Here is a 25,065-nt window from a genome sequence, read left to right on the forward strand (position 1 = left end):
GCTGACGTCCCAGGCGTCATGATATGGACATCTACTACAGATTGAGCCTGTAGTCAGGCTACTTCATCCACAATCGATGTGCGGCAGGAAGAGCCCGTGGTATTCGAAGTATTGAGAACTTCCCTAGAATCTCTCTCGTAGCTTGTGTGCTGGCTACATGGTACAGAGGAAGGATGAACGGGGTCTCAAAATGACAGTTCGAAGTGCTGCAGCCAGCCAGCACATTGCGATCTGGCCATGAAACGGGTTCCACAATCAACTCAGTTTCTGCTTGAAGGGATCAGAGACACCCGGTCTCTCATAGGCGACGAATTTCCTCTGGAAGTTGGGAATCGGCGGCCGCATGAACATGTGCTTCTCCAGCATGTATGTCTGCAGAGTGGCCACATTGGCGCTGGTGATCCAATAGAGCATAAGAGCCACAGGCAATTCATTAGAGAATGCCGAAATTCCAACGCTGACCGCCAAACACTGAAGGAAGTATCCCAATCCACGGAAGAAAAAGGCCTGGTACATCTGCATTGTCGGCAGATCGGCCATAGCTGCCGATGGCGTTGTAACACCCCAGCCTCTCCGGATATTCATGATGATCGTGGCACTCAGAACAACCGGCAAGACGCCTGTTGGGTCGCCTGCTAGCAGGTCCGGGAACCAGAGCGCGCCTTCAGTCGCTAAAGTCGGCTCCACGGGGATGTGCACAGAGTCCGCGGCGTTATGACCTCCGAACCATGATAGTAGCTTTGGGACAAGACCCTGATTGTTCCCGGTCATCGCGCGCAGACCCTCCATGAGCGATAACCAGATCGGCACCTGCAGGAGATTGACATATTTATAACCTGAACGCACTTTCCACTTTTCTAGCAGAAAGATCTTCCTCCCTTCAGACCATTCTTGTATTTCCTTCTTGAATTCTTTTTGACGGGTTGCCGGTAATTGTTTCATTTGGTTCTGGGCGTAGACTCGCCAGGAATGGATCAGAGGCGCAACGTCTCTTTCTCGACGGGCGATGGCTCGTGTGTACATTTGTAATGGCATTGCAACTATCATCCTCACAACCACGGCTGTAAGGGGGAATTGATGCGACCCATGGAAGGCCGGTGATGGAGTGAATGCCATGGATGAACGCGGTGGATGCGTCCAGTGATTCGTGGATGAGTCGAGTCGGTTTAGTCGGGTGGAAATGACGGATTTGTGAGGGTGAAAGGGGAAAAACTCTTGACGAGGAGCGCAATGCCCCCATGGAACGGAGGTTGTTCATGGCGAGGGCAGCCATTTGATCTCTTGCGGAGAGCGGAAAAAGATGGGCGAGATCGGGGAAAACACGAATCAGGTGACACGTATGGATGCTACGTCAACGCTTTGTTGACTTGTCCAACTGTCTTTCAACTATGCGCTCCTGGTGACTCCTGCCACCATGGCTTTCTTATCTACCGCCGTTTTAGTTCTCTTTATTGTCACCGCGACCGTCGTGCTTCTTCCGCAACTCGTGGGGAGCTTACTCGGTCTACTCTTTCGCGGCGTGGGATGGTTGATTCGCCGACGGACGCGCTCTCGCCGTGAATATGTGATCGCGCGGGCGCGGTCTGAGGAGGAGGAAATTCGGGCGCCGCGCGCTAAGGACTCTGCTCACTTGCTGGCCAGGAGCCAGGAAGATGAGGACTGGGAGAAGGTGGACAGCACTGCCTCTGGTGGGGTGAAGACTACGGGAAGCAGTGACAACGGTGCCAGCACTGGCGGTGAAGGTGCCGAGTGGGATGGTATTATTGGATTCTTCCACCCTTTCTGGTAAGACTGGCTCTATCGCTTGTGTTGGACATGGACTGACATGTCTTATAGTAATGCTGGTGGAGGTGGAGAACGAGTACTCTGGGAAGCTGTGCGCGCAACGCAAAAGCGCTGGCCGAAGGCTATCTGCGCTATCTATACTGGTGACCATGAAGTGAACAAGGCGACGATGCTGGAGCGGGCGGAGACCCGATTCAATATTCACCTACATGCCCCGACTGTGGTGCTGCTCTACTTGACTACGCGCAAGTACGTTGTCGCCAGCTCATACCCATACATGACACTGCTGGGACAGTCGCTGGGATCTCTCGTGGTTGCATACGATGCTTTCACGCTGCTGGTGCCGGACGTTTTCATCGATACCATGGGCTATGCCTTTACCCTGGCATTCAGCAAGTGGCTCTTCCCTACGGTCCCCACCGGCGCCTATGTCCACTACCCAACTATTTCAACCGACATGCTCGCCTCCCTCGATGACCAGAGTGGCGTGCAAGGCATCAACTCCGGTGCTGGGAAGGGACTTCGGGGAGCTGTCAAGCGCCGATATTGGCAACTCTTTGCACGGCTGTACGGATGGGTCGGCCGACACGTGGACGTCGTCATGTGCAACTCCTCATGGACGTCAGCCCACATTCGTAAACTCTGGGGCAACGAGAAGAGTAACGATAACGGCGAGGGTGAGGGAACCGCAGCCTCGCCAGCAGTGGTATTCCCACCCACGGCAGTCTCCGAGCTCGAATCAACCATTACAGTCAACGAAGAGACCGAGAAAACCCGCCGACAAGTCTTGCTATACATTGCGCAGTTCCGACCTGAGAAGAACCACCCACTAGTCCTGCGTTCATTCGCGCGATTTCTCCAAGAACGGTCCAAGAACCCAGCCAACGCAGACACACCGACACCACAACTCGTCCTCATCGGCTCAGTCCGACATTCCAGTCCAGATGAAACCCACATCTACAATCTGCGTCTCCTCGCACACGAACTCCACATCCGTGACAGCACAACTTTCCTCTGCGACGCCAGCTGGCCAGCAGTTCTATCCCACCTCAGCACCGCCTCCGTCGGCGTGAACGCCATGTGGAACGAGCACTTCGGCATCTGTGTCGTCGAATACCAAGCCGCCGGACTTATCTGCGTGACGCACGACTCCGGCGGTCCGCGCGAGGACATTGTCGTTGACCTCGGCGACGGTGCGACTGGGTTCCATGCTGAGACTGAAGAGCAATTCGCGGCTGCTTTCGAGGCGGCCCTTGCGCTGCCGGTTCCTGAGAAGGTCGCTATGCGTCAACGGGCCAGGCGGTCTGCATTGAGATTTACCGAGGAGGAGTTCTCGCGTAAGTGGTTGCGACAGGTGCAGAAGTTGGTCGGGGCTTCTCGGTAGTTGTAGATATCCTCCGGAATAGACGAATGTTTCTGCAGTCTTGGACTACTTTTTTTGTATAGTTCTCTGCTTTATTTGCGAGGGAAATCACCGAGTCACGTATCTTCGACTATTTATCAATTTCAAATCCTAACCTCGGAAACAAATAAAGATGAAGATCTAATATTGCTTGCAAGGGTGCGTTGCACATGGTATATAGCACTCCACCCGATACCTGAATATGTCCAAAGTCAAAAACCGTGGCAACAGCCAAAATCAAAACAGAAGACGGGTATGATAAGAGAGGAATAAAATCATCAAATGCATCACACTTCATGTGAGTGGAAGGATGAGCGGACACCTGAAAGAAAAAGAAACAGACAACCGTGAAACGAATGCCGGTGTATAAATGGAATGAAAAAAAAACCAAGTTGCAAATGACCTCTCCCACCGTTTATCTGAACGCCGGCACCCTCTATATGGACTCCCTAAACCAGGGAAGAAATGGAACGAGCGTAAAAGAGACGTGTGTAATTGATGCAGGGCGTTCCAGGTCGATGCTTTCATTTTTGAAGATTTGTGGGTTGGAACGAGTTCAACGTTATCAATTCCACTGTCCGGGATTGCCATACATGGCTTGCTGATTATTGCCGTAGCCACCACTCATCCCGGAGACATTGCTGATACCGTCGTCATCATCGAATCCGAACTCACCACCTGAACTCGCGTCAAAGCTACTGCGACCCCCAATATCACTAGGATCATCACCACCAGCAGGAATCTGATCCCACTGTAGTGCCTGCAGGGCCGGATATTGTGCGAGTACAGCAGCTGGTAGGACAAAGTTACCAGACGACTGGCTATCCATGCCGGGGCCACTTGGCATGACGAGTGGCTGCGGGACGGGTTGTAAATGGCCAGAAGGTTGTTGCTGTTGTTGCTGTTCGAGAAGAACACGTTCTCTTTCTTGAGACTCTTCATCGAGCAGCGGCTTGATGCACACTCGGCCGGCTTCTGATCGGAAATGCCGGCCGAGTGCATCCGCACGCGCAAACCGGCGCCCGCAGCCCCAGTTCCCGCCTCGACCTAGGTCGCCGCGACAAACGAATTTCTTTTCGCCGGAGTGCAGTCCTTCGTGGCGTTTTCGGTCGTGTTGTCTGGCGAAGGCTTTGCCGCATACTGTGCATACGAATGGTCGCTCGTCTGTATGGGTTCGCAGGTGGGACCGCAGGTTGTATGCGCGGGTAAACCGCTTGGGACACAGTGTGCACTGGAAAGTGGCCGGGTGTTTCTGAACGCGCTTGGAGTCTCCAGGCAGTGCGCCGGGGCGCTGAGGATCGGCGAGATCCAGGATATAATTTCGGCTCTCAATCGATGATGTTGAAAGGCGTCGGTTAGAACGTGACGGTGATGCGTCACGAGAACCGGGATTGCTGCGCGAGTGGGGTGATAATGAGCGCGGTGTGTTCGGTGCGAGAGCCTCAAGGCTTGTCACCGAAGTTGCAGGGGACCTTGAGCGAGAAGCAGGGTGTGCATAGGGATCCGATTTACTACGCACACGGGATCCTAGAGTCAATTAGTATGCACAGTTCAGAATCAAAGTAGCGTGAAACCCACTCATTGCTGGAGGACTCAACGAGTCCAGATCTGCGGCCGGTTTACCAGGCCCGAAGCTGGGAATGCGCGAAGGCGGCGCAAACTCCACATTAATGGACGGGGGTGCCATCTGAGACGCTTGTCCAATATCGGCGCCACTGTTCATAGCGTTCATCAGGTCGTCCTGTGGCATACCATACATGTCTGTCGGCGCAGATGGGAATTGAGAAGTCATGTTGGGCGAAAGATAAGCATTCGGTGGTATCTCATCAACCTGCTGGGGTATCAGTCGCGGCGAAATATAAGGACTGTGGAGCGGGCTAAATCCCTGCTGCTTTTGCTGCTGTTCCGACAGCGTGAATGACTCAATACCAAGGGCATTGTCATATAGAGCGGGGTCGTTTTGCGGCACCAGAGAAGGCGACGGATTGTTCTCGATACCGTCATACTCGTGCTGGGACAGGTAGGGGGAGTGGTTGGCCGAGGAAACTTCAGACACCTCCGAGGGTGCCCTGCGGTGGCCTTGGAACGCGGTCGAGCTGTTCATGACGGATTGCCAGTCCTGATGGGGTTGCGCGCTCAGGTAAGCTGCTGTGGCCGGATCGAGCGAGGTATGTCGCGAATGCTGGGGCGTGTAGTATGTGCCCGGATTAGAGCCGGGGGGAGACATAGGGCCAGGCGACTGCTGCTGCTCTTGCGACGAGGGGTGGGAGGATGCAGAGGGGTTGGAGACGGGGCTAACGAGATCGGCCGGGTTGACTGCTTGATGCATGGGTTGCGGGTGCTGGTGCATTTGCGGATCCAGCAGTAGCGATGAGTCGTACTCCGAGGCAGACGCGCCATTGGAACTGTGGTTTTGGTAGACGGAGAAATCCAGGTCCCCTGCATTTGTGCCGAGCATGTAATTCTCATCTAGCTGATGGGTTCTGAGGACCTGGTTTCCATGATCGAGTTGATTGACCAGGCTCGCCTCGAATGACTGCGACATGGGCATGTTGTTGCTGATTGCCGGGGGAAAGGGTTCGGATGGCGGAGCGAGACCCTGCGTCTGCGGGGCTGCGGAGAGGTAGGGCGCAGAGTAGCTATAAGAGTCGGGTCCATTGATACCGGCGTCTGGATTATTATTGTCGAAGGAGGGAAATACGGACATGGAGGGATCCAGGTTCAGGCCCGTGGGATCTTGATACTGCTGAGCGTGGGGTGACGGGCTCACGCTACGATGGTTGACATCCGCGGGGGCGGCACCCGAACCTTGGGCATGGCCGTGGGACGCCATCGTGGCAATGTCAAGGTGGGACAGGAGCCAGCGATGTGTCGGCACGTGAGGTATAAGGAGGTTGACTGAAAGGACGAGAAAGACTGTAGCCGGCGCGAAACGAAACCCGAATGTTGTTGATGTTGATATGCTAGGGAGTTGGCAGGCGGCGGATCGCGGACAGCGCAGGGAGGAACAGGCGATGACAGTCTGGCATTCGCAGAGGGGAAATCAACAGCCAAACTGGAGGTATCAGCAGCAAATCTGCATCATCGCAAGATGCAGGATGTAAGTTGGAGGGACACGAGAAATGGTGACTTCACGTGCGCAAGGCGGTCTGGGGCTCCGTGGAATCGGCAAGTTGGGCCCTAACTCTGTACTGGACTAGGAAGTTGCTAGTTATGAGAGGTAGCATAGATCCACCCGTTCGTGCTGGCCCTCGGGGGGTTTTTGTCTCAACCGTACCGTGCAGAAGGTTAGTTGTATTGACGTTTATCCCCACAATGGTGAGCCCACTACGATAACAGATAGGCAGTCGCGTAACTATTTTTATATTACTTCCACAGCAAGATCTACAAGCTTTTTTGTCAACGAGAAATCCTCATTGCTTAGAAACAGACGTATCTGGTGGAGAGTGAATTCCGGCTAAGGCGCCCGGGAACATTTAGCTCTGGTGCACAGCCACGCAGCTAGGTTTCATCCGCGGAGACCATTTGGATCTATTCCCTTTATAGTAAGGGCGTCTGGGCTCGGACTACGAGGGGTACCGATTTCTAGGGCAAGGCAGAACGCTTGTCTGCCTCGCTGACGTGGTGATGCTCCCCGAAGTAGGCTGCCAAAAATATCGAAATGCTTCTGCCTCTTTTCATATTTGCGAACCGGGTCAAGGGCTATGTGGCTTGCCTACAGACTGCCCAGTGTGCTCATACTCGCGCGTACTTCATCGTTCGTCCAGCTCACAAGCAGGTTATCCGAGCAACTGCTGCCCAATCCTGCGTTGTCCACCCAGGCGGGTTCCCAGTAGTAGATACCCAATCCGCCAGAGACCCCTTCCACGACAGCTGCAAGCTTATCCAGGAATTCCTCCTGCCCAGCGACGGAGAAAGGAATGTTTGAAAGATCCGATGGGAAGGCGTACTCGGGGTTCGGACAAGCATAGGGCCAATTGGTCTCGACAACCAGCACGTCTTTATTATATGTCGAGTACAGGTTCGTCAAGCTCGTCTCCAGAGCAGAAAGAGTCGCGCTGGAACTGTAGAAGGGGTAGTAGGAGACGCCAATGTAGTCGAAATCAGAAGATACCAGAGTCGAGCCGCTGGCGAGAACCTCATTGTAGAAGTACTCCTGCTCGGACCATGACCATCCGTTATCCAGATGGATCATGATCTTGGGAGTCGTGGCCAGGTTCGAGTCCTTGACACCCCACGCGCCGGAGTGTAGCAGTTGCGAGATGTTGGCGTAGCTGCTCGTTTCGCCGAGAGGCCAAAGGAGGCCATTGCGGATCTCGTTACCAATCGAGACGATGGCAACGTCCAGTCCATTGTCGTGGAAAGTGTTGCACACATCCAAGGTATAGTTGTATAGTTGCCAGGCGAGTGTGTCGATATCGGTCGTGGACCATCCGGAGGGCGTAGTCTATGAATGTTGGTTTCATTCACTCTGTACCAAGCATGGATTCAATTGCATACCTGATCACTGGGATCAGCCCAGGTATCACTTAAATGCAGATCCAGATAAGTCGACATCCCCTGCGCCTGCACCCTCTTCGCCAGCTCCAGATTATAGTCGAGATCGTACGATCCATCACTGGGATTCACCCACACACGCTGGCGAACAGAATTGATACCGCTGTCAGCGAGAATGATCTCCAGGGCCTCCGTCGCTCCATCGGTAGTCTTGTACGAAATGCCCGAATTCTCCTCAACGATCAACGAAGAGATATCTGCACCGCGGATAGAGAGAGCCGCATACACAGGGGCGAGCAAGGAAGATACGAACAGAAGGGTCGAGTGAAGCATGATGGGTGTATGTATGCAGCGAAAACTATTGAGCGGCCACACTCCTTCAGACAACCTAGCTCTCCTTTCTTATGCATTTTCATCTCGGACCTTTTAAACGGACGGACGGGAGAATTTAACCCCATTTATCCGTCGCGTAATCTACCCCGTACCTGTGACAGATATTATTCCGGAGGGATCACGGGGTGACTGGTGGAAATTCCACCCCGTGACCTAAAAAGAATTTCCAGTATTTCATAGAAGTGTGTAAGAAAATGATGAGTTTAGGTAGTAATTTCTAGTAATATTTTAGGGTTATTACTAGTAACGGAGGTGACGGGGTGGACTAGACTGCGCCAAACCCCGCGCCAACCCGAACCCAACCCAAACCCGCAAATAGGTTAGGTTCAGGTCGACTCCAAGTCTGCTACGACAGAAAATAACAGAGTACATTCAAGGGGAAACTAAAGATACAGAAGGAGAGAAGAAGAAAGAGAAGTTGTAGTATGACGATGAAGTAATATACCTGATTCGTAACCTAAATGATATACCTACCATGTCATGCAAACCAAGTAAACGGCAAGCAAACAAACTAGGCAGGCAAACATGCAATCCTCACAATATTAAACTACATTTCAGCTAAAGGGGCCAAAGCGACGATCGCGCATCCAGAACCGTTAGTAATAGATCACGCCGCTATTTTAGGCTTAGTTTAATTTACCAAATGGCGGTGCAAAGACATTCCAAGTGGCAGCGCGAGCAGTATCCTCTCTTCCCATCTGACCAGAACGGATTTACCCTATCTCACCGCAACAAAATTCTAACCTAAATCCAATCATGTCTTTCTACCCAGAAGGTTGGACGCATGACCGGCTCCTCAACGCCAGCGGAGAAGACCTTATGGCCCTCTCAGAAACTCAACGCACCACTCTTTTCGACGGTCTAAAAGCCACTCACGGCGAAGATGGTTTCCGCGAAATAATGCAGGAAATGAGTCGCCGCTACCGGGCCCGAGTTGAGGCTGCTAAGTTAGAGGATACTAAGCAGCAAGAGCGGGAGCTCCTCGCACCTTTTGTCCAGACCCTGAATTCTGTCTTCCGAAGCGCAGAGACTGAGGATTGGGGGAAATGGGGATTTGTGATGTTTCGCACGACTCCCTATGGGGGTGAGCATGAGACACAATGGGCGGAATTCCGAAGACGGTGGGATGCGGTGATCGAGGAGGGGTTGGTCCTACATCGGGGCTCGTTGCCAAAGGTAGACCGAGCGATTGATTTATTGGAGTTTCAATGGGTAGAACAGCCCGAATTAGAGGGCGTAGATGCAGCGGATGTGGCTAGGTATGTCTCTTTTGTCTTTGATTCTCGATTTTTATCTTCACTGGACTAATATTTTATACGAAGATGCTTCAATAAAATAGCCTTACCACAGGGAATCGCCACTTCCGCTTGTCTAATGGTAACACTAGCTTCTATGGAGTCTGTTCTCTCCTCACCACTTCCTTCTTCCGCGCCGCGCCATGAGCGCCAAAGGATTCCTTTTGTTGTTTCGGTATCCCAGGGGGCGAGTGCCCCGCGTCCTTCACCTTTGCTAAGCCCAGGTGATGAGGATGTGGCCGGCACTGAATTTAAGGGGTATCTTAATGTGGCCGTGGAGACTATCTTACAAGAGTTTTACCCGATTGTCGCGTTGCAGATGCTGGATCTATATACCTTGACGACGAAATTCCGGCATGATAATGATATCTGGTGTTCGAGTGATAGGTGGGGTGTACACTATTACGAGGAATTATAAGTTATGGTACATACTAGTAATAACCCTAAATATTACTAGAAATTACCACCTAAACTCATTATTCTCTTACACATTTCTATGAAATACTGGAAATTCTTTTTAGGTCACAGGGTGGAGTTTCCACCCTATCACCCCATGAACCAATTGCCTGGAGAGAGTGGAGACAGTCCGGCTTCGGGCGAGTTTACGCGGAGAAACGCTAGGGTGGCAGGGCGCCCAGCGTCATGAAGTACATGACCCCACCGGACCAAAAATGCCGCTCTACGATAGACATGTAGTTCAAAGTTCAAGGGTATAAAGCTATATTCTGCTCAGGAGATGATTCTCCGTAATCCATTTCGTGACTGATCAGCCTTAGACGATCATATATCATGCGATCCACACCGCAAACCAAGAAAATAGCCCAGCACGCCATCCAGAGTCAACATTAGATACAGGTAAAGCGGAAGATAGAAAAAGATCCGTGCACGTGAGCGCGCAAACAGATGAGAAACAAAGAAGGCCGGGGAGTTGCGTGAAGATATTCTCCAGTTCCATTGACAACGACGCCTGGAATCCGGCTTCTGGGTTCTAGCTGGCCAGGAAGAGGTTCTCGCGATGGGCGGTAAGGACCGAGGGTGCGAAAATGTTATATGTACAAGCCACGTTGAATGTATGTCGACAAACTCTAGACATAGGTTCCCGGTTATGATTGGCGGAAACTGGGGGGAAGTAATTCCGGTGATATACAAAGACCTCTCAGTTTGAGGAGTGTCGACGTGGAGTAGGGTGGGCGGGATAGAGGTTGGTGAATTGCTTGGGAGTTTGTAGTCGTAGTCTCCAGTGCGTTTGCACTCAGATGCGAATCAGCCTGATGTTCGGAGAGTGGGCTTGGCCTTGTTGTCGGGAGCCGCTTTCTTCTTGCCGATCACAAGAATCTCTTCTTCGGACTCGTCCTCGTCTTCGTCATCGCAGTAGTACCTTGATTCGTCTTCCTCGGGCCGCAGCGAGCCCAGGCGGTGGGCTTTTACGGTCTCTCCGGTTCGTAGGATAGATGGTACGTTGGAGTTTCGTAGGATAGATGGCACGTTCGAGTCTTTGTCATTGAGGTAGAGGCCATCGCCGGAAAGCGAAGAGGCCCCGGAGACAACAGACGGGATGCTGGGATGTGAAGCGCTCTGGGACATGCCGCTGGTGAAGTCGTCGGCAGAGGAGGAAGAGATGGTGGCGGCAGAAGGGGTTGGGTTGATCAGGCCACTGCTGGGATTGTCGGCGGGATGTGCAGGCTCCGGGGGTGGAGCTAGTGATGGCAAGTATAGGGAATCCGTTGAGTACATGGCACTTTCACTTGCGACTCTCGGAGCCAAAGCATCATCGGCACTGGGCTCGATGTCACTCCTCCGACGGCGCAGGAGCGCCTCCCGGGTGAGGTTGAAGGATTCCGCAGAGGATTTGCCTGCAAGTTGATGGGACCGATTGCGTCGGTGAGCAGATCCTGACAATGAGGTGGTGGCAGGCGAAGGAATTGCAGCCTGCCATAGACCAGTTGTTCGTAGGTGGCCAACAGCGGAGGCATTGCTCACAGCGAGACTGGGCACAGAGCGATGGTCTCCATCCAGAGAAGCTGTCTCACCACTTGGCGAGGTACGTCGGCTGCGACTTGAACCGAATGCACCCGATGCACGCTTGGTCGCACCGCTGAAAATACTGCCGATGCTGGTTGTCCCTAAGGCTTCAAGGATCGAAGGTGTACCCGTTCGGGGGCGCACAGTGCTGTGCGAATCGAAGCTGGACTGCTTCACGGTCTTGGTAGATTCTGCGGTGGACATCGAAGACTTCGCACGTCGTGGAACCGGTCGTGTCACAGTCGGGACAGGAACGGGAGCGGGGACAGGCGTGGTCTCGACCACCGGTAAGCTAGGGAAGTAGGATGTAGTCCAGCTTTGCTCGTCTACCGGGCTAGCAGTGACACTCTGGGCCAGCGGATGTTCGCCGGATCCAATCTTGGACGACCGTAAGATATCCTCGTCCCCTCGTAAACTGGATCGACGACTGTCGCGCGAAGCTTTTCCAAAAGTACTGGAGCTGGACATCGAAGACAAAGTGTCCGAGGAATTCGTCGAGGTACGCTTGCGAGGTTCCTTGTCCTTCGAGGAACGACCAGAGAACCACTTGGCAACGTTGGATCGGACACGCTGAATGAAAGGCACCTTGCTGACAGCACTGGTAACCTCCTCGTTCGAAACCTCGATCCTCTTGCCCTTGCTTTGAAAACCGGGATCTGACTCTTCCACCCAGGCACGGGGGTTGGGCAGACCGTACAAAGTCCAAGGGTGATGCTTGATCTCTTTCAATGTGATGCGCCTGACCGGGTCCTTCGTCAACAATCGTCGCAGTAGGTCGTACAGCTCGTCATCAATGTCCTCGTATACGAGCTCACCGGCGTCACGACAGAACCTCTGGAGCCCGTCGGTAGTCTCATCCTTCACAGGCACAAGGCGCTTGCGCGGGATGAAGACCTCTTTCTTGACAATGGTCTGGAACATGCTGTATTCATCATCTGATACAAAGGGAAGACGGCCAAAGACCATCCCGTACAATGTGACTCCCAGAGACCACACATCGATGGCACCAGTGATCTTAGGAATAGAACCAATGGTTTCAACAAAGTCGTCGCCGGTGTAGCAGAGTTCGGGGGCGTAGAAAGCAGGAGTGCCAACTGTCTTGGACAACTCACGGGCATCATCCAGCTCGGTCGCATCAGTCGCTTCCAATTGCTCTTCTTCTTCGTCACGCATGGGCCGTCCCAAGTACGAAACACCAAAGTCAGAGATCTTGACGCGATGGCTGCCGGTAACTAGCAGGTTCGCCGGCTTGATGTCCCGGTGAATAATACCCTGGTAGTGGAGATACTCCAGTCCGAGGACGGAATCTCGGAATGCGTTACGCGCTTCGGCGATAGTCAAACAAGGGACATACGACAAGTCGTCCCCATCTGCAGACCACTCCGGCTCGGATGGAGGATAACCAAAGCTGCTGGAAGCTGTACTGAACCGCCGCTCAAAAGGATAATCGGTGTAGGCACCGTACATACTACCCTCGATGGCGGCGAGTTCATCCTGGGAAGAGGATTGACTAGGAAAGGTATCATCGGTGACCGCAGCAGAGCGGATGGACGATCTCCGGATAGCCAGCCCTAAACCTTCGTCTTCTTCCTCGTCTGATGACTCGGCACCATGTTCCAAACTCCAGCCGGGAATCGGTCCTTGTTGGGCGTCCGCGGCCTGCGCTTCGACCCGCGCTCGTGCCTTTTCTCGTTGCCGACGTAGATGTTGAGCCGTCCGGATGAATTGTTGGCTCTCCTGCAAGAAGGCCGGGGTATCAGGGATTCCAGCCTTCTCGCGGTCAAGCCGTATCTTGTCGACGTGGACGATTTCTCGTAATCCCTTCTTCCGCCAAACAATCTCACCGTTCTCGACATACTCCAACACTATGTAGACCTTTTGTTGATTCGGGTCATCGATGACCTCGAGCAAACTAACGACATTGGGATGCCGTGCCTTTTTGAGAATAGCGACCTCTTTCTTGACTTTGTCCTCTGGGTTGCCCAGCTTGCCTAATCGGCGGCGCTTGGAGTACCGTTGGACAATCTTGATGGCCACCTTTTGCTTGGTGGTAACGTGTCTTCCCAGCTTCACTTTGCCATGTTCGCCCCGCCCAAGCTCCTCGAGAATTTCGTACTGGTTGACAAGCTTGTTCCCAGTGATAATATCTCGTTCCACTTCGACAGTATGTGTTTCCTTTGGCGGCTGCAGGTGCGTAGGGTGAAGGTAGGGGCTGCCGAGTGAGCCCTCCTCATCGGAAGCATTAGGTGGGGTGTTGCGAGGGCTTCTCATCGAGAAGAGTCCTGGACTCGATACCGGGGTGTTGCCGGCCGTGCGAGCAGCACGAGGATGAATCCGAGGAACTGATTCGGTCTGTGACGGGCAGGAACTTCGCGTTCGTAGATGCGGTGCTTGCCAGGTCGGATGTATTTGAGACTGTAGCGAGGCATAGGATTGGTCAGGATAGACAGGGTATTCAGGTTGAGTGTCCGACTGGCGAGATGCCCTCCGAGGACTCCGTCCAATACTGCCATTTTCCGACCGGGCATCAACAACTATGTCTTCGTTAAGGGCTTGTAGGGAGCTGGTGGACGAGCGGGCCGAGGGGACTCTCGAGGAGTAAACGTGGGGGAACGCTTGACGAAGAGTCGCTTGTGCGTCGCTGATTTCAGGTGTCAAGGGAGCCTTAGCAGACTGCTTGTTTGTGGTTTGTCGACCGGCTTCGGCATTGTCATTTGTTAAAGACGGTGCCTGAAACGCCTCATCGGGCATGTTGGGATCCCGCTTGGGATCTCCCGAGACAGGGCCATTTCGAGTCATCGGCTGATCCGCTTCTTCCAGACCAGCAATCGAGGACCAAGATTCTGTCATTTTCATCCTTCTTTTTTATTATAGGGGCTTCTTTTGCAGAGAAAAGAAAGATTCAGGTGTTCGAGCCAACGGTACGAAGGTTGCCGTTGATCATTCTCCTCTAACTTCCCGTCCGATAACCTTGGAATATGTTCACGGAGAGCCGGTGAGGAGCTCTACTGAGACGCACGAATGAGCCCGCATTACATTCGGTGTCGGGACTCGGACGAGGGTTCGAGGGCTCGTGTACCGGACAACGGGCCGACCAAGGGGGAGGCGATCGAGGTAGACCTGCTACTGCACGAGGGATTCGAGCTGCTCCCACGTGCGTCGGAGTCGACAAAGGAGCGCGGACGGTGGGTGATGATATAAATACAGCGACGTGGGTTTCGGAGGCCACGTTCGGGAGGGACGGAGGGGTGGTAGCGAGATCGGAGGTATGATCGGGCGAAACAATTTTGGAGAAGGAATGTCCGTAAAAAAAAAAAAAAGGAATGGCCCGGAGAAAGGAGAGAAGAGGAGGAGAGGAAGGAAAGGGAGGTTGGGTGGGTAAGAGGGCAGAGCGAAGATCGGATGCCAAGGGAAGAGGCACGAAATACCAATGACGACGGGCAACAAATCCTTAGGGGACGATTCTTCACCCAAATTACCCGTAATTTCTGTAATTATAGAAATGGCGTGGGGCTGAGCGTCTTCGGCCGACGCTCCGGGTGGTCCGTGTGCCCTTGAGTCTGTTTGCATAGAATTTCGCTTTTTGTCTTTTTCCTATGGAGAGTGGCGGATCCGCCAGAACTTGCCAACATGATTTGGGCTCGAGCCCGAGTCCAAGAGTCCAGTCTATGGTAGAACTATGCTCATTACGTCGAGACTTTTACCCCGTCTAGTCCCATTCTGGTTGAGTTGGTACTACTGTATAGTGGCTCGCGTGCTTAACCCAGGCTAAGTATTTTTGAGGCGCGGGTCCGTGGATCGCCTTTCCGTTGACCGGTCTCCCTCCTGGATATGTACGATATAGCCATCATACTCCGTACCGTTGTATCAACCACGTACCGTGGTTGCCACCCACTTTGACATATCTCTAATCCGTTTATGTACATTAATGTCGCTGGTCAGGTCGGGCAACGTGGGATTTTAGAAACTAACTTCGACCCGACCATTCGGGAGAACACCACCGTCTGTGCCCACTGCCATAGCTCGACTGTGGATTCTTCTTCCAAGAGGCTTTTTGCCTTCTGATGGGCTGATGCTGCCCACGCTAACGTTTCGCGCGAACCCGGCCAGCCAGGGGCCGTGACAGGGACTCTATAGTATAATGCTCTTGACACGGCTCGTGAAGGCGTTGCGCTAGTTTCCCGTGCCGGACAATTACGGCTACACGGCTATACAAGCCGGGGTATTATAACTCGGTATAAAGCCACTCAGAGGCGTTCTGCACGATGCTGTTTCGGCATCGATGTATGTGCAGTCCTGTCGACGCCCGAGCGTAGCCCGTGCGCGAAGAACGAACAATTTCCCAACGCGGTCAAATTTGGATTACGTCATGCGAAGGTCTGGGCCCCTAATTAGCCTTCATTTCTCGGCTTTCTTTCTTTTTTTCCTGGCATACCTCCAGTGAAAAGAGAAGAAACAACCGCTCGCTTTTACTGGACCCCGGGGTGAACTTATTCCCTCGGGCCATGGATTCAAGTGAAGCTGAAGTCGCATTCCAGCCAAGAGGGCCAAGGCTTTAGCGCACAGGTCAACTAGAGATGGCCCGCACCACTTTTTTGACTTGGTGGCGTATCAATCTTGGTTTTTGGTCTGGGGAATCCATATTGATAGCGGGTCTACCCTGGTCGCGCGACATCCCGGCCTACAATAGAGGAATTTGTCATGAGATTCTCATCCGGTAGAGTCAGTAATAAAGAACCCTCGTTACAGTAGCTCGGACCCGGGCTTCGAAATGAGGCCCGGGGCACGACCGAGTAAAACTTCGCGGGGTTTGAAACTAGCTCCAATCCAGATTTGCGTATTCGTACTCCAGACCTTACGTGCATCCATCCCTAGCTTAACCGCCCCCAGCACTAACTCCCACGAACCCCGCAACGGACATCTAGCCGCTTGATCCGACCCTCACCCGTACTCGTTTCCACGAACCCGGCACAGCCGTGCTGCACCTCATTGGCCAACGTGCGAAGGCCCAACCCATGCCCCCCGGAGAATCTTACACCTTCAGATACCCAAAGGATCATCGTAATAATCTCCACGCGACTGATTCGCTCGATCCAAGGGACATGCCCGTGCCATCTTAATCCTAGCCCCCATTTCGAGAGTAAGTTATGGCAGCGCCCCCCCCGAGGGCCCTGAGCGCCTCATGCGCACTGCAGCGATCAGTGCACATGGATGTCCTGCGCCCTAGCGAATCGTCCGAGCGAGTTCAATACGGCCCCGGAGATCTGCAGCAGTCGGTGCCATCACTCTCGTTGTATCCTCCTGCTGTGTGACACAAGCGGCAACCCCTTGCCTCAATCCAACGCGCTGGGCCGGTGCCACACCCTGTGTTCTTACTACTCTGTATTAACGTCTATGGAGCCCGATTGTAAATCTGTCGGGGTACACGACGCGCAGGCACGGTGGGACCTCTGGTTTCTTGGGTGGCATTGCGTCAGCGAGAGGGTGTAGAATCGTTAGGAGTGACAGATCGATTCGGTCTTGGGCTGGATATGGTTGATGTTGTGTAATGCTGGAGGAACGAATTTAAGAGAACATCTGATCGGAAGTTTTGATCTTCGAATGTTTTGAGATGGTGTCTTCCTTGCTTGGGCAAAGAGGCAAGTTACATGGGTGGTAGTAGAGCACTGGCCTCCGCGCCTATTGCTTGGGGAATTGATATCCTTGATATGCATTTGAAGATCAGCATGAGAATATCTATTTGACTTTCCAACGGTGGTGACATTGGATCGCCATCGACATTCTCCGTAACCAATGAGTAGAAGCTGTCAGCCTTATATTCTCCGAGGGGGGGCGTTAGCACGAGAATCCGTTTGCTTGTGATAGCCAGCCCCGTGGCACTTCCCTCGTGATTTAGGCGGTCATGGTCGAATTTGGAGATGTAGGAGGCTCTATCTGGGATGGTATGGCGTCGGGCTCTCTTGATACATCTTTCCGCTCCAAAGGTAGGCCCTTAAGATATCAAAGCACTTCTGTGCATTTACCTCGTCACATGGCTCAAGCGCATCCCTTGAATCCATGCGTCTTCATTATGAGTAATATTTCCTCCGTCCGAACTAAACAACGGTGATGGAACTATAGAACGAGGGGCTAGTGCCATGATAATCTCACTTCGAACTATCGGCAGACGCGCCGAACAACCGACACGACAGGTCAACCTGGGGAGGGAGCTACTTGCAATCAAAATAGGAACTCAAAAGCTCTAGATGATCCAGCCCCTGATTGGTGGAGCGTCGAAACTCGTAAGCTTCAGATGCAAAGTTGCCGGAATATTGAACAAGGGCTACTGCTCGCGATGAGCGTCATGCATTTCTATTCGTTGGGCGCGGAGAATGGTCTGAGCACCTGCAGGGAGTTAGCAGCCTGAACTGGAAACGAGACTGTTTCGAATAAGTGCATGCCACCCCGGCCTAGACAATCAATATTTGCTTCCACTATTTCTCAGGTTGGGCTTTGCTTCTTCTTTGGTTTGCTTTTTCTTTTGGTTCGCCTTGTCGCTTTGATTCTCGCTCTCGCTCTCTCTCTCTCTCTCTCTCTCTCTCTCCTGCCGCATTCTTCTAACCGAAAGAGGACAATGATCCAGGATTCTCACTCCGAGACACATACTATAATGCAAGGACTTATAGGACTCGGTAAAGAATGATATTTTCATAAGAGGCATGGCCCTCGCCGTTATCGGATATGCTTTGACCACCCAGTGTCAACCACGCAACAGGGGGACAAATGAGGTTAAGTCTCGGATTCACCTGCATACTCGGCTGAACACCCTTGCGCAGGGTGGACAGGTACATTGACACATCACGGAAAAATGCGACACTGCGCATGTGCTCTAACCAGGACCATTCAAGCGATTGGTCAACGCAACTGGGCATTACAATCCCACCAGCAGGAGCGGCGTCGATTCAGGCCAGTCCAAAACCAACTCCCGCGTACCCCTTCCCCCATTACCAGGAGCCAGTCCAGACAAGCTCCCTCTCAGAGCTTGTACGTGGCGATGCGCGTCGAGGGCGGTGGTTGGTCGGGATGGAAACCGGGCAAGCGGGGTCGTGACTGGAAGCTGGCGAACCCGCTTCACAGAACCTTCAACTATTGGGCTCCTGAGTCTGAGGTCATATTGGCGATGCAAACTTACCCAAGGGCCGTCCCCTTGTTTCTCGGTACCTATAGAGGTTGCGATGGTTGAGTTGGCGTGACAACGTGCTGGGTTGGGTGCTGAAACCGCGGTTCTGGTCGGTCTGGACCCACTGGCTGGTGGTTATACTGTGTCATTGACTTTGGCTGCTTGATCGTGTTTGGTGAGTCCCGACGGGAATGTCAATGAGGGGGTGAGAGTATGGGGAAGCTGAGGCGAGGTTTTTGACGCGGTGGCTAAGGGGCGAAATCATTCGGGTTCTCTATCCGCAGCCACTTCCTGTTGCGGGGTCTTCATGTATTTTTTGCTGTATAGAGTTTTACAGAGTAGTATAGAGTCCTTTGCATAACCCCTTGGAATACGGGATTGTCTGTACACTAGACCGGGATCACTTATGCTTGGCTCGACAGCTGGTCGCTGCTCTACCTGGAACAAGACAAGAGAGGAGTGTATCAGAACTGACAAAATAGTATAAGCAGAAACAAGTCATTAGTGTTGAACCTGCATGTCATTCAAGTCCTCTATTTCAATGCACAGATGGGGCAGAACAAGATCCAGATGTTGCATGCCGTTGTCTCCTTTAGCGTCAATGCCACTTCCGACGCCTCTCAGGGACAAGCTCCGCGTTCTGCTCCCTGGCAGAACTTTGGAGAATTGTTCCATCCAATGGTCTCAACCAGGTATCCATTGATGAGTGACTGCTTGAGGGGATATTTGCAAGGTGTTCTTTGGCTTACTTTCTGTTTCCTGTAGACGTTCGGCTCTTCACAATAAAACTAGCCGTCATGGCCCGGGCTTATGTTGATTGCTTCAAAGGGCCTGTCCGTGAGTGCCTCGGGAGGGAAAGACTCAGTTTCGAGTCTCGCACATAGCCCTCTACTGTGTTGATGCATACAGCCATCCTTGGGGTCAATTTCCACATCACGCCACATCACGCCTCCCGGTGCGACCCTGGATAATTCATCCCGTGGCTTGGACTAGACCGGTTTTATGGATTGCTTGAGATGTCTCTGCTGGCATGGATTCAGTACTCGTGGGGCTAGAACGTAGACTCACGGACCACATTCTCGACGGTGCGGATCGGTTGCCTAGCTTCGATGAAGTGAAGATCGAACGCCAAAACTGCTAACGTGAATTCACAACTTCGGAGGCCATTGACCTCCGCCAAGGCACGTCACCCCTCACTTGACAAGAACGGGAAGGACTCCAGCCAAGTTATATAGTGCAACCAGCCATGTTACATAGTACAATAAGTATGTTCGGTAGAAAATACATAAAGAAAGGCCCACTGCAATCAATTTTCCTGCAACGCATTGGCTACGGAGTGCACAGATGACCGGAGTGGAGTGTGATCACACCAGATACGCGCAATTGAGGCACAACCCCAGCGCCGCTTGGTTGCTGGTTGCCCGCGCAACCGCGTGGATCGCGTGCTGATCCAACTCTCGGCAATCTATTTGCTTCCGTTTCTTTGCTGAGGGTCAGAAAACTCTCGGCACTGGCTGTAAATGTGGACTTGATTGGATTCCCCCTTGGGCGTGGATGGTCGAGGCTCCCGTAGTCTCCTGTGTTTACCCGTAGCTCCGTACCTCTGACCCGTGATGATGAGCCCAACACACCATCTCGTACTTTCTCATCTTCCCACCGTTGACACTAAACATCAGGATCGCTGAAGCTTAAAAACTTTTACGCTGCAGACGTCGTTTGGACACCACTCCCGCGTGGGACGATGCTCGCCGATCCTGGAATGCATCCCTTCGTTTGATCTTGTCTCAGATTGCGATCCCAGTCGCGCGCTATGAATCCCCGCCATCGTCCAACGCAGAGCCCGCTAGGCCTGTCCGCGCTTCTATTGCTCCTTCAGCCCGTCACCGCTATCCCGTACACGCCATCTTCCCTCTTCCTCGCTCCCCAATACAATGACTCGCTCGCGTACCTTCTCCAACCCGGTAGCTCGACGGGCAAGACCGAGTTCCTGTCCTTGAACATCTCCGCCAGTCTCGATACCAGCAACCCCTCCTTCCACACCTTGCTCGAGGAAACCCCGTTCAAAAGCACCGAACAGTCCTCCTCATTCATCCCTGTTATTGATGACCGAGGCATTCTCTCGGTCTACGCAGGAGATTGTCACAACACATCCGATCAGCAGTCAATATGGCGGTTCCACCCCGACAACACCAGCTCAACCGGCAATGGGACCTGGGCGCAGCTGTCGGTAAACCCAGGAGAGGGGAAGACAAGACCGAACTACCTGGCTGCCGGGTTTACCTTTGCATTCAGCGACGCGACTGAAACCTCCATGTATACCTTTGGTGGGATGTGTCCATTCGCGAATAGTACGGACCAGACGTGGGTCTCTGCTGCGGACTATTCCCAATCCATGGTCCTGTTGGATCCGTCCTCCAAAGATACCTCCAAATATGAAGCGACCACTATTGGGGACCGCGCACCTCCGGTCCCCGAGGCCGGAATGGTCATCGTTCCTCTCCCGCCTACGTCGTCACTAGCCTCGACAGAGAGGCAGCAGGATTTCCTGTTCATCGGTGGACATACTCGCCAAGCCTTCCTCAATATGTCCCAGCTTGCCATATTCTCCGTGCCGCAGGAAAGCTGGAGCTTCGTGAACGTCAACTCAGAGGCAATGCCCAAGACGGAGTTGGCGGTGCGAACTCAGGCCACTGTGGAGCCTCGATCGGGCCATGCTGCTGTCCTTTCTGGCGACGGAAAGAAGATTTACGTGATTGGAGGCTGGGTGGGGGATACGTCGGTCCCTGCTGATCCCCAATTCGCGGTCCTGGAGGTCGGTGAGGAATATGGTGGTGTGAGCGATTGGGCCTGGTCAACTCCCACATCATCCTCTGATGTAGGAATTGCTGAGGGAACTGGACTCTATGGTCATTCAGCAGCCATGCTCTCTGGTGACGTGTTGATCATTGCTGGTGGATATACCATTCCAAAACAATTCTCGAAGAGGGCTACGGCTTCTACCCTGCGCAACTCCCAGATTTATCTCTACAACACGACCTCGAATAGCTGGGTCAAGTCTTACACCAATCCCTCAACTTCCCCTACCTCAGTGTCAAAGTCGCACCGAGGTGGCCTTTCTTCAGGCCAAAAAGCCGGACTGGGAGTTGGCTTGGGTGTCGGACTACCTCTCGCCATAGCCATCGCGATATTTGCATGGAGACACCATCGGAAACGCCGGGTCAAAGGTCAGCGGGACTCTCAACTCCGAGAGTTGGCTCTAGGCGCCGAGCGAGCCCACTTTTGGGGCCGTGATGATCCGTTCCAAGCAAGCAGTATCCGCAGCTCACAGATGAGCGAGAAGCAAGATCCCGCCGCTGCCTATTCGTGGTCAGGGAACCGCAGTCACGCCACTCGGGCCTCGTCGAGCGAGCAGGGCGATGGATCCGCAGAGAGGACGGGGCTGCTCATGGACACAAGTCCAACCAAGACCAGTCGACCATTCAGTCAGCAACGGCCGTACAGACAATCCGGGTATACTGAATTCCGCCGCAATGACACTATAAGTGATATTCATCCAATCGATGAGCGCGAGGAGGACGAGGCCATCTTTCGGGAACGCCTTATGGCGACTATCCCCCCTGTGGAGAACGCCGAAGTTGAAGCTGAGGATCCATTCTCCGATACTCCGTTTGCTACTCCACGGAGTACAATTTTTGGCGTTGGGCTAGGCCCCTTCTACAGTCGTCGGAAGGACATTGGGGATACAGGACGAGTCTCTCCTACAAAGAGTGATCGAACATCCAGCAGCCTGTCAGATGCTTCGTCCTTTTCGTTCTCGTCCAACAACCCCACGGGCCAGGTATCCAAAGCGCGTGGGGTCCTCATCGACCGACCGTTGAGCTGGGCAAGCAGCGGTGGCCACTCTTTTGATCCGCTAGACGCATCTCATAGTTGCGAGACAACACAACGCGATCTGGTCGGCGTGGCCGCACCACCATCCGAGAAGTCCATCTCAACGGACTCCTACTCAACCGCCCATACCACCTTCTCCCAACACCGCGCAGAAAACGAGTCTCTGCTCTACGACGCAGACGCCATGGCCTCCATCGAATCCTCCCCCTCAAAACTCCCACCCTCCTCAAAACCCAGGCCTTCAGAAGGCATCTTCCAAAGCGTTTGCCGCGCTCTAACACTCACCCGCCGCGGCACAAGCAGCGAAGCCGAGTCCGAGGCTGCCCCTCTAGCCTCCGGCATCGACCGCCGCAGCACCGTCATGGTACCAGGCACGTTACAAGGCGCCAGTGGAGCCAGCACTCCTCGCCGCGCCGTCAGCGCCTCGGCCGAACTCTTCCGCCGCAAACAAGGTGCCAAGGACTGGATCGCCAAGAAAAGAATGTCGGACGGTGTATTCCAGGCACCCCGCTCTACTCGCGATGACCTCTTCCTCAATGCTCCGGGATGGCTCGGTGATGACGATACGTGCGATGAGAGTTGGGGTGAAGACCAGCGCGTCCAGACGACTTACTCTGCGCCCCGGGAGAAACTCAGAGTCGTCAATGCTTCGGACATGGACAATGTCTCTCAGCGCAGTCTCAGTCACAGTCTCAGTAATGCGCCTAGCACTCGCCGTGTGAGTAACTAGTCTTTGCATTGTACACTTTTGATTATCTCTTGTCACTACTCTTTGTATGGTGGGAAAATATGTACACAAGTCATTTCACGTTCTCATGGTTTATGCCACTCTCGTTTCTTTTGGGCGTACACTTCCGGTGCCCTTTTCTGTCTTTTCTGCGTTCGATATCCATGAGGCCGTTTGATGGCCCTCGATGTGTGTTTATATGGGATAGGTTGTTTCTCTTTTGCTAGGTGGTTCAGCGTTGCTTCAGCGAGTCATTTTGAGGAGTGGATGAATGCGCGCTTGGTCTAGATCGACTCGTGTTGCATAAAATGAGAAATATTTGATTGTAACTTTCGAGTTTTCATATTAAGTTAAGGTAAAACAAACGATCAGCTCTGGATATTGAAAGAGATCCACATAATTCCTACGAGATTACCCCGAAAACCCATTCCAAACTGATAATAAGTCCGTTTCCCCAAAGCCCTTCGATCATCTCCTCACTTCACATCCACCGGCCGACATCAACAGGATCAACACTCCCACGAGAAACCAGATTTTCACCTGCAGAAGCAGCATTCAACGTGGCAGCAGGGATCGGGCGTTCCATAACTACAACCAAACGCAAACCCGCCAAGATAGGAACTAATCCGCGCTATATTGCTGCTTCGCAGGTAGTAGCTGGTGACACGGTAGTTCTACCCTACCAGCCGGAATTCCAGTGGTGACCGGTTGGAACGGGCTTGGCACAGGTTGTGATGACCACTGTTTCCGTTCCGCACGGGGTGGTTGGCGTAATGGTAGTAGAACCGGACTTAGTTCCCAAAGTCGTGATGGTTGTAGTAGCTTCGGTGCAGGTAGCGATGATGACTGTTTCCGTGCCACATGGGGTGGTTGGCGTAATGGTAGTAGAGCCGGGCATAGTCCCCGAAGTCGTAATGGTCGTAGTAGCTTCAGTGCAAGTTGCAATGATCACTGTTTCCGTGCCGCATGGGGTGGTTGGTGTGATGGTAGTAGAACCGGGCATAGTTCCCGAAGTCGTGATAGTTGTCGTAGCTTCAGTGCAAGTTGCGATGATGACTGTTTCAGTGCCACATGGGGTGGTTGGCGTAATGGTAGTAGAACCGGGCATAGTCCCCGAAGTCGTAATCGTCGTAGTAGCTTCGGTGCAGGTTGCGATGATCACTGTTTCCGTTCCGCATGAGGTGGTTGGTGTAATAGTAGTAGAGCCGGGCGTAGTTCCCGAAGTCGTGATAGTTGTCGTAGCTTCGGTGCAAGTTGTAGTAGTGCAAGAGGTCGTGGAAGTGCTCCAGGGGTGTGTCCAAGTAGATGTTGAAGTAGAGGACGAAGTCGAACTCGACCAGCCGGACCCCCAACCCCCCCATTGGTGGTCAGGGCCGTGGCCTTGGGCAAGGGCAAAGAGGCTGCCCAAGGCAAGGCTCTGGAAAGCGATGGTTTTCATGTTCAATTTGTTATAAACTTCTTGGATAAGGATGGGAATTAGATTAGCTTCTGGTAAAGCATAGAATGGATTCTACAGCAGAGAAGGGAAAGTATAATATATAGGACCCCAGGCCTTCTGTCGGAGTGCTTGTCGGAGATATAATTCTCATTACGGGACCATTGGAATGTATAACGAGGAGCTCGCAAAGCCAGCCTCATATTTTTCTAGATCAAGAAGTCACCTTGCAATATCTGGGCGCCTCCTATTCGAGTCATTCCTGACTAAAAATGGCAAAGGAGCTAAGTGTCTAGCTTCGTACATTCCCGAGGCATGGAAGAGCTAAGCTTCCTCCGAGTTCGATTTGTTGGAGCTCTCGTATCAGGTGCACAAAACGCCTCCGAGTACACCTTGCATTAGAAAGAGTCCCGACTATGTCCACCCACCATAAGGCTCACATTCCAAAGCCCGATGGAG

General features: G+C 53.0%; 9 protein-coding genes across 9 annotated transcripts; 3 read left to right on the forward strand and 6 right to left on the reverse strand.

Annotated features, from left to right (window-relative positions):
• Positions 1–255: 255 nt before the first annotated feature.
• N7498_008493 (putative mitochondrial export translocase Oxa2) lies at positions 256–1,023 on the reverse strand (the record flags this gene model as incomplete). Its single annotated transcript, XM_058455555.1, has 1 exon — positions 256–1,023. One exon carries the CDS (start codon positions 1,021–1,023, stop codon positions 256–258), a length of 768 nt encoding a protein of 255 aa, XP_058305543.1.
• Positions 1,024–1,414: 391 nt separating this feature from the next.
• On the forward strand, positions 1,415–3,169 carry N7498_008494 (alpha-1,2-mannosyltransferase ALG11; the record flags this gene model as incomplete). Its single annotated transcript, XM_058455556.1, has 2 exons — positions 1,415–1,785; positions 1,837–3,169. 2 exons carry the CDS (start codon positions 1,415–1,417, stop codon positions 3,167–3,169), a joined length of 1,704 nt encoding a protein of 567 aa, XP_058305544.1.
• Positions 3,170–3,752: 583 nt separating this feature from the next.
• crzA (putative C2H2 transcription factor Crz1) lies at positions 3,753–6,020 on the reverse strand (the record flags this gene model as incomplete). Its single annotated transcript, XM_058455557.1, has 2 exons — positions 3,753–4,714; positions 4,766–6,020. The coding sequence occupies 2 exons, from the start codon at positions 6,018–6,020 to the stop codon at positions 3,753–3,755; spliced, it is 2,217 nt and encodes a 738-aa protein (XP_058305545.1).
• An 882-nt stretch (positions 6,021–6,902) lies between these two features.
• N7498_008496 (arabinogalactan endo-1,4-beta-galactosidase) lies at positions 6,903–8,017 on the reverse strand (the record flags this gene model as incomplete). Its single annotated transcript, XM_058455558.1, has 2 exons — positions 6,903–7,634; positions 7,688–8,017. 2 exons carry the CDS (start codon positions 8,015–8,017, stop codon positions 6,903–6,905), a joined length of 1,062 nt encoding a protein of 353 aa, XP_058305546.1.
• Positions 8,018–8,833: 816 nt separating this feature from the next.
• N7498_008497 (uncharacterized protein) lies at positions 8,834–9,519 on the forward strand (the record flags this gene model as incomplete). Its single annotated transcript, XM_058455559.1, has 2 exons — positions 8,834–9,336; positions 9,465–9,519. 2 exons carry the CDS (start codon positions 8,834–8,836, stop codon positions 9,517–9,519), a joined length of 558 nt encoding a protein of 185 aa, XP_058305547.1.
• A 1,116-nt stretch (positions 9,520–10,635) lies between these two features.
• Positions 10,636–14,193, reverse strand: N7498_008498 (putative serine/threonine protein kinase; the record flags this gene model as incomplete). The annotated part of the gene is made up of 1 exon (XM_058455560.1): positions 10,636–14,193. The coding sequence occupies one exon, from the start codon at positions 14,191–14,193 to the stop codon at positions 10,636–10,638; it is 3,558 nt and encodes a 1,185-aa protein (XP_058305548.1).
• Positions 14,194–20,363: 6,170 nt separating this feature from the next.
• N7498_008499 (uncharacterized protein) lies at positions 20,364–23,174 on the forward strand (the record flags this gene model as incomplete). The annotated part of the gene is made up of 1 exon (XM_058455561.1): positions 20,364–23,174. One exon carries the CDS (start codon positions 20,364–20,366, stop codon positions 23,172–23,174), a length of 2,811 nt encoding a protein of 936 aa, XP_058305549.1.
• A 676-nt stretch (positions 23,175–23,850) lies between these two features.
• N7498_008500 (uncharacterized protein) lies at positions 23,851–24,174 on the reverse strand (the record flags this gene model as incomplete). Its single annotated transcript, XM_058455562.1, has 1 exon — positions 23,851–24,174. One exon carries the CDS (start codon positions 24,172–24,174, stop codon positions 23,851–23,853), a length of 324 nt encoding a protein of 107 aa, XP_058305550.1.
• Positions 24,175–24,232: 58 nt separating this feature from the next.
• On the reverse strand, positions 24,233–24,532 carry N7498_008501 (uncharacterized protein; the record flags this gene model as incomplete). The annotated part of the gene is made up of 1 exon (XM_058455563.1): positions 24,233–24,532. The coding sequence occupies one exon, from the start codon at positions 24,530–24,532 to the stop codon at positions 24,233–24,235; it is 300 nt and encodes a 99-aa protein (XP_058305551.1).
• Between the last annotated feature and the right edge of the window lie 533 nt (positions 24,533–25,065).

The sequence above is a fragment of the Penicillium cinerascens genome (assembly GCF_028974065.1).
Source record: "Penicillium cinerascens strain IBT 15544 chromosome Unknown scaffold_4_segment0_segment0, whole genome shotgun sequence".
Lineage (NCBI taxonomy): Eukaryota > Fungi > Ascomycota > Eurotiomycetes > Eurotiales > Aspergillaceae > Penicillium > Penicillium cinerascens.